The sequence below is a fragment of the Haliotis rufescens genome, unplaced genomic scaffold (genome assembly GCF_023055435.1).
Source record: "Haliotis rufescens isolate VD_foot unplaced genomic scaffold, xgHalRufe1.0.p SCAF_9, whole genome shotgun sequence".
Taxonomy (NCBI): domain Eukaryota; kingdom Metazoa; phylum Mollusca; class Gastropoda; order Lepetellida; family Haliotidae; genus Haliotis; species Haliotis rufescens.
The window spans coordinates 3,486,291-3,498,657 of record NW_025964383.1 but is presented as its reverse complement, the minus strand read 5'-3'; the positions used below and the strand labels follow the sequence as shown (position 1 = coordinate 3,498,657).

General features: G+C 41.1%; 1 protein-coding gene across 1 annotated transcript; it reads right to left on the bottom strand.

Annotated features, from left to right (window-relative positions):
- Positions 1-1,131: 1,131 nt before the first annotated feature.
- On the bottom strand, positions 1,132-6,281 carry LOC124123235. The gene is made up of 2 exons (XM_046486534.2): positions 6,162-6,281; positions 1,132-3,533 (listed from the first exon to the last, which is right to left on the bottom strand). The coding sequence occupies exons 1-2, from the start codon at positions 6,226-6,228 to the stop codon at positions 2,677-2,679; spliced, it is 924 nt and encodes a 307-aa protein (XP_046342490.1). The 5' UTR covers positions 6,229-6,281; the 3' UTR covers positions 1,132-2,676.
- Between the last annotated feature and the right edge of the window lie 6,086 nt (positions 6,282-12,367).

Below are 12,367 nucleotides of genomic sequence, written 5' to 3'. Positions count from 1 at the left end.
TTATTTATAACTCAATGTGGACATGATGTTACGAGGGGTGTTCATTAAAGATTGCCCCTAAACCACTTAGGGTTATCATATTTGGTTGAAATTTCACATGTGTAATGATACATGTATCTATGGGTTTTGTCTGCAGCACCGAACTATCAATCTTACCACTTTTACAGGTGTTATGATCGAGTAGGGTGTGACAATGGAGCCAGTAGAATACCGAGCAGTGATTAGGATTTTATATTTGAAAGGTCGCACACCAAAAGAAACTTTCGATGAAATGAAAGCAACTTATGGGGAAGATGCCCCATCATATGACGTTGTTAAACACTGGCATCGCCAGTTCAAGTGTGGTCAGACATCTGTGGAAACAGCTGCCATTCCTGGTCGCCCCAATTCAGCCATTGATGAGGACACTATCCATCAAGTGCAGACCGACGTATAACTGTTCGCCAGTTAGCACAAGATGTCAAGATCAGTGAAGGGGCTGTGGAAAAAAATCATCCATGACAATTTGAACATGCATAAGGTGTCTGCACGATGGATTCCCAGGTTGCTCACACCTTTCCAAAAGCAGGAACGAGTCAATTGCTCAAAGGATCTTTTGGACATGTGCCCCAAAAACCAGGCAAACTTTTTTGACAGACTTATCACACAGGATGAAACATGGGTCCATCACTATGATCCTGAGACTAAAGTTCAGTCGATGCAATGGAAGCATGTGGAGTCACCACCCCCAAAGAAGGCACGTGTCCAACCCTCTGCAGGCAAGGTCATGCTCACGGTGTTTTGGGACCAGCACGGAGAAGTGATGATGGATTTCTTGGCAAAGGGTACCACAATTACAGGAGCTTATTATGCTTCACGGCTGCGGAAATTGCGGGACGCTATGAAGCTTAAAAGGCGTGGCATGCTGACGAAGGGTGTCCGTCTCCTGCAAGACAATGCTCCAGTACACAACTCTCATGTTGCCAAGACAGAAGCGCGGTCCTGTGGCTATGAAATCCTTCCACATCCTCCTTACTCTCCTGACCTTACACCATCTGACTTCCACCTCATTCCAACCATGAAGTCATTTTTGAAGAGAAAACGTTTCACAGATGATGAAACACTGATTTCTGAAGTCAAGTCCTGGTTTGAGACGCAAAATGAGGGCTTTTACAAGCGAGGTCTCCGTAGTTGCATAAAACGATGGGAGAAGTGTGTAACTCTTGGTGGTTCCTATGTGGAGAAAGACTAATACCTATGCCAAGTTTCATTCCACAAGGTCCATCGGAAGTAGGTCAGAAGAAATCTTTAATGAACACCCCTCGTATGAAATACAAGTTATCTGTGATCTCCACCATTACAATTAACGCGATAGACTCTGTTATCTCAAATACCATATCCACAACAATATTAACATTAACTTTATCTGTCACTCGTTTGGTTCCGTGATAGACTCCGCCATATTCAGAACTTTGAGAAGTATAATAGGTGGTAGTACAACATTACATATTCATAATGTCACATCTCTCATGTTAATAAATACTTAACAGCACAAACGACCAAATGTAGAGATGGGTAGGAGTACAAAAAAGTATATACTAACGGGGAAAAAGTAACCGTGCTTCATATAAAGTTCAATAAAATTAAATTTATCATATTTTAATCAGTACATATTTATTAAGACATCTCGACTAAAAGGTCATTGTTCACAATTTGTACGTGCATGTTCACGCACGGCTGACAATGTGTACGTGCAATGTTCAGGCACGGCTCACAATTTGTACGTGCATGTTCAGGCACGGCTCACAATTTGTACGTGCATGTTCAGGCACGGCTCACAATTTGTACGTGCATGTTCAGGCACGGCTCACAATTTGGATGTCAGGTGTTTATTGGCAGCATGATACTAACAAATGTGTTTTTTGAAAGTGAACAGCAGATAATGATTGCTTAGGTATCAGGAGCTCGTAAATACACTTTTGTTTAACCGTAAATAACGCTTACGCAATGACACGGCTTGCTGAAAATCAATGTCTACGCGCCGTGTGTATGCTGCAAACAGGAATGGCACAACAGCAGGGCAACACTTATAACTTGCGACTGGCCGGTCGTCCACGTGTGTCGTCACGTCAACAAGACAACCATATTCGGATTGGGCATCTACAGAATCGATACCAAACAACCACATTTACAGCTCGGACAATTCTTGGTTGAGACCAATGAGTGGTAGAACCGTACACAACCGCTTGAGGAACCACAACATCCAGCTCCATGTCCACCAATACGCTCAATTCTGCTTAGACGTCACCGTCAGGCACGCCTAGCTCGGAGTAGACAGCATATGAGTTTTAGAAGACAAGACAGAAGTTCACAGATTTTGTCCAGGTATCATTCGGACAGCTCTGTGTGCAAATGCAGGGACGTCACATCTCGTTGCAGAAGGATAATACCCGCCCACGCGTGGCACGTTTTGTAAGAGGCTTTGTATAGAATCATAATATTGCTACACTGCCACAAGCAACCGTTTCTCCAGACCCCACGTAACGCAAACGGTCGCACCTACCCTCCTTTACTCGTCCCTATTTGCATCCAGCATAGATAAAATGTTATAAATCGCATTTCTAAACTGAAGTTTGTATGATAGTTGAAGTTATGTTACCAGATCCATGGTAATAAACCATAATTGCAGAAGAGATTTTATTCAGCAATGAATATCATCTTCTGTTTTGGTCTACCATTGAAGAGATCAGGCTCTTTCTTTGTACTGTTGCTTCCTGTTCTAAGTATATTTGCAGCTTTCTTAGCCATGGTAAATGTAGACAAAGCATCAAACCTGGCTAGGAGTTCATCCTTGTATGACATGACACTGTCCCGTCCGCTAATATCGGCGGCGTGTTCAGGGGAGGTCATTCTATACATATGACAGATATGTGCTTGTGGCTCATGTTCGTGCCCATTAGTCCCATACATCGGCTGTTTGATGTGCAGAATATCTTTGTAATCCCTTTGTTTTTCGTCGCTATGGTTACTTTGACGGGAAATTTGACCCCTTGACAACCTTGGTGGTACAGGTGATGGAACCATTGGGTCTGTAGGAGTATACCAGGGTAGAGGACGAGGTCCCATAGGAGCACCAGGAGAAATGAATGTCCTTGGAGAATCTGTTCCACGAGGAGGAATACTGATAAACTCGCTGTTGGACACATCGTTTTGATCCTTATTGGTGAGGCGTGCTTTATCGTCGTGGCCAGATAAGCGTACATGTCTCTTACGGATGTATCGTCTGCACTTGGCAGCACAATATATGGCGCTGCAACCGCCGTATATTATTATCATAACAGGCAGAACACAGAACATCGCCATATTGTTCTTATCCGCATAAAATTCATTGATTTTCGTCAAGAGGTCTTTGTCCTGGGGAGATGCAATTGTCGTCGAAGAGACTATCTCTGTCTGGAGCAGATGGCGTTTTCTAATAACATCATTTCGAATGTCGAATTCGTAATTGAAGCCGGGATTTTTTCGTCTGAGGACGGTATTCTGCAGTTCGTCCGCTGCAAGTAAAAAAGACAGAGTGCAGACAGAAAGCTGTCAGTGTGTTGTGCCATTTCGTGTGCATATTCACATGACCATTTTAGGAGCTGGCATTAAAAAAAATTCCTTGCTGAACTGTTTCTTTGAGCATACAAGTTGGTATTTCTTCCCGGATTAGCAAAATCAAAACCAAACTTTGGTCAAGAAGTCTATCTGGAGCTTCAGATATATCGATGATCTGATATCGTTCAATAATGGCCTAATAGCCAGTTCCCTCGACTGATTTACACATCTGAACTACGAATGAAAGAGATCTGTAAAGCATATTTAGATCTATGCATAAAGATTAACTTGCTAGTAGCCAACTTTCCCTTTATGACTAAGCAACTACAGCTGTTGGTGTGTTCATTTCACAAGTGCAATTAAGCATGCACTTTCTACGAATATTTAAAAGAACGTAATTCGACTCTTGCGCAAAATTTGTTTAATCAGGTATTACAATATTCAAGGGCTTCTATAAATCTTTCAAAAAGGTTTATGGTTGATATGTTTGACGTATCAGAGACCAAAATGATGTCCGATGCAATTCCTTATTTCGACTTGTACGTTATATGTTCCTGTGTTTTCTGAGGTGAACTGACTTGTTTTTGCATTTGTTTGTGACGGGTGCCACCGGTGGGGCAGGGTACGCTAACTATTTCGCGAACACCTGGTATCATTACATTTTGAGATTGATTAATAGACACATGTTCGTGGTATAGTCGGAATCATACAATGGCCTTCTATTTAGCCTTTAACACAACACGTGTGTATATTTCGTACAGTTTTCTAGCATACAACCTTCTGGATAAGTAGTAGTAGTAGTACTAGCAGTAGTAGTATCATTATCATAATTATTATTATCATTATTATTATTTTTATTATTATTATAGATAATACAGTATTCTAGCATACAACCTTCTGGATAGGGTGTATGTGCGGGAACAGCAGCAGCAGCAGCAGCAGTAGTAGTAGTAGCTGTAGCTGTTGTTGTTGTTGTTGTTGTTGCTGCTGCTTTTGTTATTTATAGATTAAAATAAAAAATGCAGCAAAGAGGGTTTGGGTGATCCTGGCACAGTCAGGCTTCTTAGGCTCATCATCAGCTCAGGACCCTTGCCCCCTCCACACGCAGCCCAGACTGGGACTTCTCCCAGGAAGCGATGCCTATTCGAACCCCCCAGAACTTTTCGGAGAATGTGAAGACTGCCAAACACTGCAGCCGTCTGCATTACCCAGATTGTCAGAAGGGCTGTATTCCTTGCATCAAACCCGGGTTCTCTCCCAATGTCAGTCAACAAATTGGGAGGTACCGAACCTAAGGCACCAAGAACAATATTGCCATATTGCATATTTTGCCATGTTTTTCCTGAATCTTGTCAAACACATTAGTGTCAAAAGGCACAGAAAATTCAATGATATAAATGATTTCATTCGATTTATCAAAAAGGACAAGATCGGGTTTGTTGGCCTGGATTATTATTATTGTTATCTTTGAAAATTTGATGCTGTGGTTTTACTATTTTTCACTGATTTGCCAGTTTAAATCATAATTCTCCCAAGGATAGTGTTAGGATCAATATTCCAATTTGTAATTATTAAAAGTGATACAGATAAACATTCCACTTCACTTTATTCGTGATTAGACGTGCCCAGTACACTTATGATGATATGACTTCCGATCGATTTTGCTCGACAGTGATTGAGGAATAGTCAATAATTCTAGTGTCATCGAATGTGCATCCCTATCAATCATCACACCCTTACCTTTCTAGCAAAGTTTTAAAATTTATCGGTGAAAAAACCCGATTTGTAACAATTTTAGAGCATTCCCTTCAGGTTTCTGTCCAACGATTGATTGGTCGTGTATACGTTAAGTTTTCAACAGTTCCGCCTAAGTGTTTGTGATAAAAAAAAGAAGCTTACTGACAGAATAGAATAAGACCATTAATGTTTTGTGAAAGGGGTATGGTAACATGCACCTCGCCCAGAAAACCTGTACAGTTTCTGGTGACGCCTTCATAGTTTTATTTATAGTTTTGCAAGAAACATACACCCACGACCTACCCTGAGAAAGAGTAGCAATCCCTCGATACAAGTACGATAGAGGGAAAGTACATATGTCAGCTAGTCAATAATCATTTGAAGTATTTCCACTGGCACTGTCAGGGCTGGTAAGGAGAAACCGACTGAGTGTTGGACTGACAGTTTAGATCCGACACTAGATGAACATTGTTACCAAGTATGACGTCAAAGCTATGGTACCGATATAAAAAAAGATTCAGTGAAGTCCTAAAACTGTCCTTATAAATACTTTATGTTCATACTTCCAGAGCCGAGAAAAGGACGAGCGTGGCATATGACTACCAAACGGTAGGCTCAGTACTTATCTTCATTTCGTCACATGAAAGGTCAGTATTGCCCTTCGCCTTTCTGGTTAAATGAAATAAAAAATAATGTGATTGGAATGTTAGCAGAATGAATCCGTGGCAAATATACTGGTATTGAGAGTAGTAAGTGCTAAATACTAGTATATAGCTTCTATACAAGTTTTTATACTTCAGCAAATTGATAGAGAATGAGTCTTAGGTTTTCCAGTTGACATGACTTACCCACTATCACTCCCATCCTTGTCAGAATCAAAACAACGAGCAGGGGGTAAGTACTGTGTTTCTCCATGTCCGCCCCTGTGAACGTGCTCGACCGGTCTACACCCACTTCACTCTACGTATGCTTTGTGGTGAGTTCGATAAGTTTATATTGGTCTCATTACGAACGCTGCGTTTTGGCGATTGACTCCAATAAATGCTGAGTTTCTGATCATGATGCAGGTTTATTCTGTTCAGCATGTTCCCAATACCATCAAGTTCCTCTGCTTATACTATCATTACTGGCGTGGTAGTAGTTTTACACCACGTTTTGTTATATTCTGGCTTATTTCCCCATTTCATGCTAATAATGATGTCAATTAAAATTAGATCAGAAAATAAGAAAGCACTTCGAAACTAAGCTTATATGCTGCAAGTATGTTTAATTTTATTATATTGGCCACAAAATATGACTGAATTAATTCTTTATTTCAGTATAAAGGCAAAAGGCCCACGTACAAATACTCATTGAAAAATGATGACGGTGCTATTTGTCACGATTTAAGTTATAGAGGAGCCAAGACAAAACCCGATCAGCCATGCTGCTCTTGGTTGTACTTCGTTTTATTAACTACCATCGTTATCACCTCTAATAAAAGCAATATCACTATATGGTTATGATTATGATATGCATGTGGTTGTTTATGTCACGGTTTCTATATATATTTGATTTGTACATTGTATATGCCGAAAATTGAGCGAGTTGGGTTACGCTACTTCAGCAATATTCCAGCAATATCAGCAGAGGTGCACCAGAAGTGGTCTTCACACCTTGTACCCATGGGTCGAATCGAATCCAGGCATTCGGCATGACGAGCGTTAAGCGTACGCTTTACCGCCAGGATATGTCAATATTATGTAAATGGCAACATCATGAAGCATGTGTCAATATCGTGAAGAAATAAAAAAACGTGTGGTTTTATTTTTGGGTTTTTTTTGTAGCTAGGCAGCAAGAACGGCCGCAATTGTAACTGTTGACAGTTCGCCATAACACTCCTAACTAGGATCGGCAAAATAAATCAAGTGTCATTGGCAGAGATTTTAACATTGTATTGATCACGGTCGATGTCATGGGCCGTTGCCTAGTTATGACCGACGTTGTCAGTTGATATTAACCTTTATAGGAATCAATTTCTACCGATTCCAATCAGTCTATTGTGTTTACACGCAATGCAGCAGTTCTTTCACAGTAAAACGAACATCAAAAGTGTGAAACGAATTTGTCACTTAGTTTTCACTGATTGAGCGTGAAGCTGATTGAGATTAAAGTAAATCAACATAGATGATGAAAACGTTTCCATCTACTCACCTCTTTGTAAAAACAGAATGATATATACTGGCATTACCTTTTATTTACATTTGTCGATGTTCATATTTTCAATTGAGCTGTTTAGACCATAAAGACAAACAGCTCGAGCAGTCTCAGTACGTTAGTTGTGAAATATATATTTTAGTGATGTATGGATATGAAGAATTCAAGTAAATAAAACAATTGTCAGACAAATAGACAGTTATATATTTTATGACCTCCCTGTGCCTCCACGCATGCACTTTGGCGACTCGGGTTACAAAATGCGTGTCCAAAGTATTCAAATCAAACTGTACCAGCTTGAACACATTATCACCACCAGGTATCTAACTTATGATGATGGGCCAATAATGAGGAAGCATAATCCTTCTCAAGAAAAGAGTATGTTTTTCTATCTATTCGGGTTTTCATTTTTACGTAAAGCTATCAAATATGGAATAGAATATCACACGGTACTGCCGATCCAGCATTACTGTATCCGTGACTAATATGAACAAATCTAAGATATGCTCAGAAGAGAGAAATGTGGATGCTATGTGTCCAGTATGCACAACTAAAGACCTTTTAGCAGACGTATGTAGTTCACATTCTCTATATTACTAACTTCGTTTGTTATAAGACGACCACGCCCTGGAATACCGCCGAAAAGGGTTCCAGATACGTGCTGGTCGCTGTTTGTCCAGTACTTGGTCGTCCCGATGAGCATTTCAAGGAGCTTTGTGTGGCAATTCGATTCATATTTCGTCTATATCTGCAGCTTTTTGCACACGTTCGATATTGTAAATGGTAACCCTTGGCCTCTTTCCACAAACTGGTCTCAGCAATACAACTATATAAAGCTATGCAAACGTTGAAGTATGGATATGACGCTGAGATCACTTTGTTGAAGGGGGTTCTCGGCCATATTCATAAAGATCTGTTAATTTTCTTGAGATAATCTTTATATTAATCTTTAAAAGCTATCTGACAGAGTGAATCACGGTCAGACTGCCCTAACCCCATTTGCGGCACATGTAAGGTCGGTATCAATCTGCTTCGTCTAACTTTAAAAGCAGGTAAACAGTAGCAATTAGACAACCCAGGTATAATCAGAGATGAGAAACTTTGCTGGTTACACAAGGTAGGCATGTTCATCAAACCATTTTAGTGTTAACAAAGGTGCAGAGAAAGACATTTATATTTGAATGCATTATTTATTTATCTGTGGATACAGTATACGACAGGAAAACCAAAGAAACGTGGTGACGGATAAAATGTTCCATCGGCATATATAATGACTGCATCACAGAAGTGTTCAAGGTTAGATCATGTGACGAAAACCAGGATTCGCTTGTCATTCCCTTTGTTGGGAATTGTATCAACTGCTTATATATTCAAAACAAGTGCGCTACACTTGCAAAACTCAAAACTCCACTCCAAATCTTGGCTATGTCCGTCCATACTCCAACTATACTTCGCGTATTTATTTACTTAATTTAATTACAGTTCTTAACTGAAAACAAATGTCAAAATGTGTTTGAATCTATTATCTGGTTTTAATATCTGTATTTCTAACTACTTAGTTAACTTTCATTTTCAAATTAAAAAACCCTTCAATTAATCTTATCCCGTTACTAAGTATTTAAAGAAAGTCACTGCTACTAATCTCAATATTGTAACACTACCTCAAGTTGTCCCAACCCGAACACCCCTATGCCCATTGAAAGTCTCTCCCAAACAGATTATACTGGTCAGTGACCACACGGATGACACTGAGCCATGGAGAAACTCTCATGCATGGTTAGACAATCCAGGCTTAGTAAAGCTCTAAACAAATGACGACCAGGGTTGTAATCGTATGGTCAGCCTTCAGCATCCCGCATCTCGTACACAATGTCATGCTTCAGTGGCCAACCGACCATTGCCTAACTCTAATTATGGGCAGCTAACCCATTCATGACGCTATGCTGTTGGCAATGGTAATAATAATCAAGCTCCTGTTATCTGATTTGTATTGACTACACTGTGAACATTTAGATAGATATATTTCAGTTTCTTTACTCAAGGTATATAAAAGACATGTATAACATCCCTGTTGGAACCAGTGTCCCGCCAAAGTGCCTGTGATACCTGCTTGTCCTGACTCTCTTCGTGGTAACAGAAACTCTGCTAGTCGGCACACAAAAGTATTTGCAAAAAGTCTCTGTGAATTCGAGTTTTACCAGCTGAACTTCCGTTAATCCTGTCGACTTTTTGTCAGAGTGAGTGAGTGAGTTGGGTTTAACGCCGCTTTTAACAGTATTCCAGTTATATCGCGGCGTGTCAGCTTAATGTGGGAGGACAGCCCGAAGTGATACGAGTCTCAGACGTTTACCACTTCGGTGAAACCCATGACCACGGGTATGGTGCTGACAAACCTAGAAACATAATCGGGGCGAACCGGGATTCGAACCCACAATCATAGGTTTCTGGCGTGTCCAAGGGACACAGGGAATCGCGGCGCCTTAGACGACTGGGCCACCCGAACCCCCTTTTGTCAGACAGTTGACAAGTCAGTTTAATTTGTAAAATCCCGCTAATGTCAAATAAGGTTCATATTGCACACATAGAGTCAGCTTTCTTATTCTTTATCTTTGGAAAAGACGTACTATCAATTGAAATTTGGTTCCTAGAAAAGCCAGAAAGTATGTTGAGTTTATAAGACATATAGGCAAATGCATCGAAACATCCCAAGACATCCTTAGGTGATATTTATATATACTCAACAACAAAAGTTCCTGTGACACCAATATTCTAGTGTATTTTTCAAACAAGTAAAGTTTCGTTTTCAATATTGTAGAACATGTATGGAATCAAGTCACAAAAACGCAACTGCTACAGAAAAGCATGCATTCCATGCAAAAGTTGACTTTTATGCAAGCCCCATGCATTTCACAACCCAAGAATGGGTATAAAAATATATGCGTTAACGGGATTCCATATGCATTGTTTAGCATCGTGCTGACAACAACCACTCAGAAAAACAACAAAATTACGCTATATTCAACATTACGAAATGCCACGCGTGTCCGAAAATGAGCGTCTGCGAGCCATTGGTATGCTTGAAGCAGGATCGAGTCAACGTGATGTTGCAAGACTATTTAACGTCCACAGAAACACCTTTTGGTGTTTATGGCAAAGTTGGCAATAGACGAATGCAGTCAGAGACCATCCTTGGAGTGGCAGGCCACGCGTAACCAATAATCGACAAGACAACTGAATTCGAACAACACACCTACGAAATTGATTCCAGCCAGCAACAGTGACTGCAAGAAGCATCCCTGGCTTTATCTTCACGAACCGTACGTCGTCGCCTCAGATGTGCAGGGATTGTCGCCAGGAGACCCGCCAGACGTCCCATTTTGACAGGAAACCAGTCAAGCACGTCTACATGGACGGCCATGCAGTGGGGACAAGTTCTATTCACTGAGTCTCGTTTTCACCTCAGCCAAAGCGATGGACGGATTCGAGTGTACCGACGTCGAGGTGAACGTTACGTCAGCATTGTGTCATGGAAGAAGATCGGTTCGGGGGCGGCAGCGTTTTGGTATGGGGTGGGATTACAGCAAGACAGAGGACGCGTTTAATAGTGGTAGAGGGAAATCTCAGTGGACAGCGCCACCGCGACGAGATCATTGGCCCTGTTGTTCTACCGTTTTTGCGTCGTCATGGCCCAGGTATTACCTTTCAACATGACAAGGGGCGGTCGGGTCGCCTAGTGGTTAAAGCGTTCGCTCGTCACGCCGAAGACCCGGGTTCGATTCCCGACATGGGTACAATGTGTGAAGCCCATTTCTGGTGTCCCCCGCCGTGATATTGCTGGAATATTGCTAAAACCATACTCACTCACTCACTCACTCAACATGACAACGCCCGGCCTCATATTGCTCGACTTGTTGAGGATTCTCTTCAACAAAACAACGTGAATGTCATCCCCTGGCCGGCTCGCTCCCCTTATCTCTCACCAATCGAGCACATGTTGGATGAGATTGATCGGCGCCTTCGACGTCAACCACGTGTTCCACAGACACTCCAGGAACTTCGAAACATGCTCCAGCAGATATGGACATATATCCCACAGGACTTTGTGCGACGCCTGGTCCATTCCATGAGACGAAGAGGTGGACACACACGCTATTGATTTGTAAATTCACATTTTGGCACGTTCATGTTTTTTTATGAAATCACACAGCTTCTGAAGTCAGTATGGCAAATTAAACCGTTTGAACACTTACAGTAGTCTTTTATCTGTTGCAAACCGAAATTGATTCAGATTTGGTAAAAAACATAACTTTGCATTAAATCTTATTCAATGTCACAGGAACTTTTGTTGTTCAGTATATATATAAGCTACGTCAAGGTATTAATGCTACAGACGTCACACAATACATTGGCGTTATGAAAGGGAGCTGAACTGGTCATTTGTTGCCGTGATACAAGGCTGTCAACAGTGAAAGAACTACCTGAAATCATAAACAGGCCATTGTCTGTAAATTATACGGCTACAAGTGCGTATTGGCCTTGTTTGATCACTGATCAATATCACTCTCCGTTTATACGGGCGGCCTGTAACTATCTGCCAATAGTGCTTCCCCCCCCCCCCCCCCCACACACACACACACAATGATGCCTTATTGACAAGCTGCCGCAACGGTGTTGCTGATTTATCACAGGGGTTAATTGCAATAAGTCAAGTATAGTTTGCATAGCTCACTAGTAGAATGACCTGCAGTGTTCATAATGATTTGTTTTGCAAGTTAACTTGTCGCTCATATTAAACGCAAAGAGTGAGATAGGATAAGGTTATGCAAGGGTTACAAATAGGAAATCAACAAAAGGGGTA

Excerpts from the sequence above, each read along its gene's own strand:
- LOC124123235 (XM_046486534.2), bottom strand. The coding sequence starts at position 6,228 with ATGGAGAAACACAGTACTTACCCCCTGCTCGTTGTTTTGATTCTGACA. Across the intron at positions 3,534-6,161 it reads AAGGATGGGAGTGATAGTGG|CGGACGAACTGCAGAATACC; the intron begins GTAAGTCATGTC and ends TTTTACTTGCAG.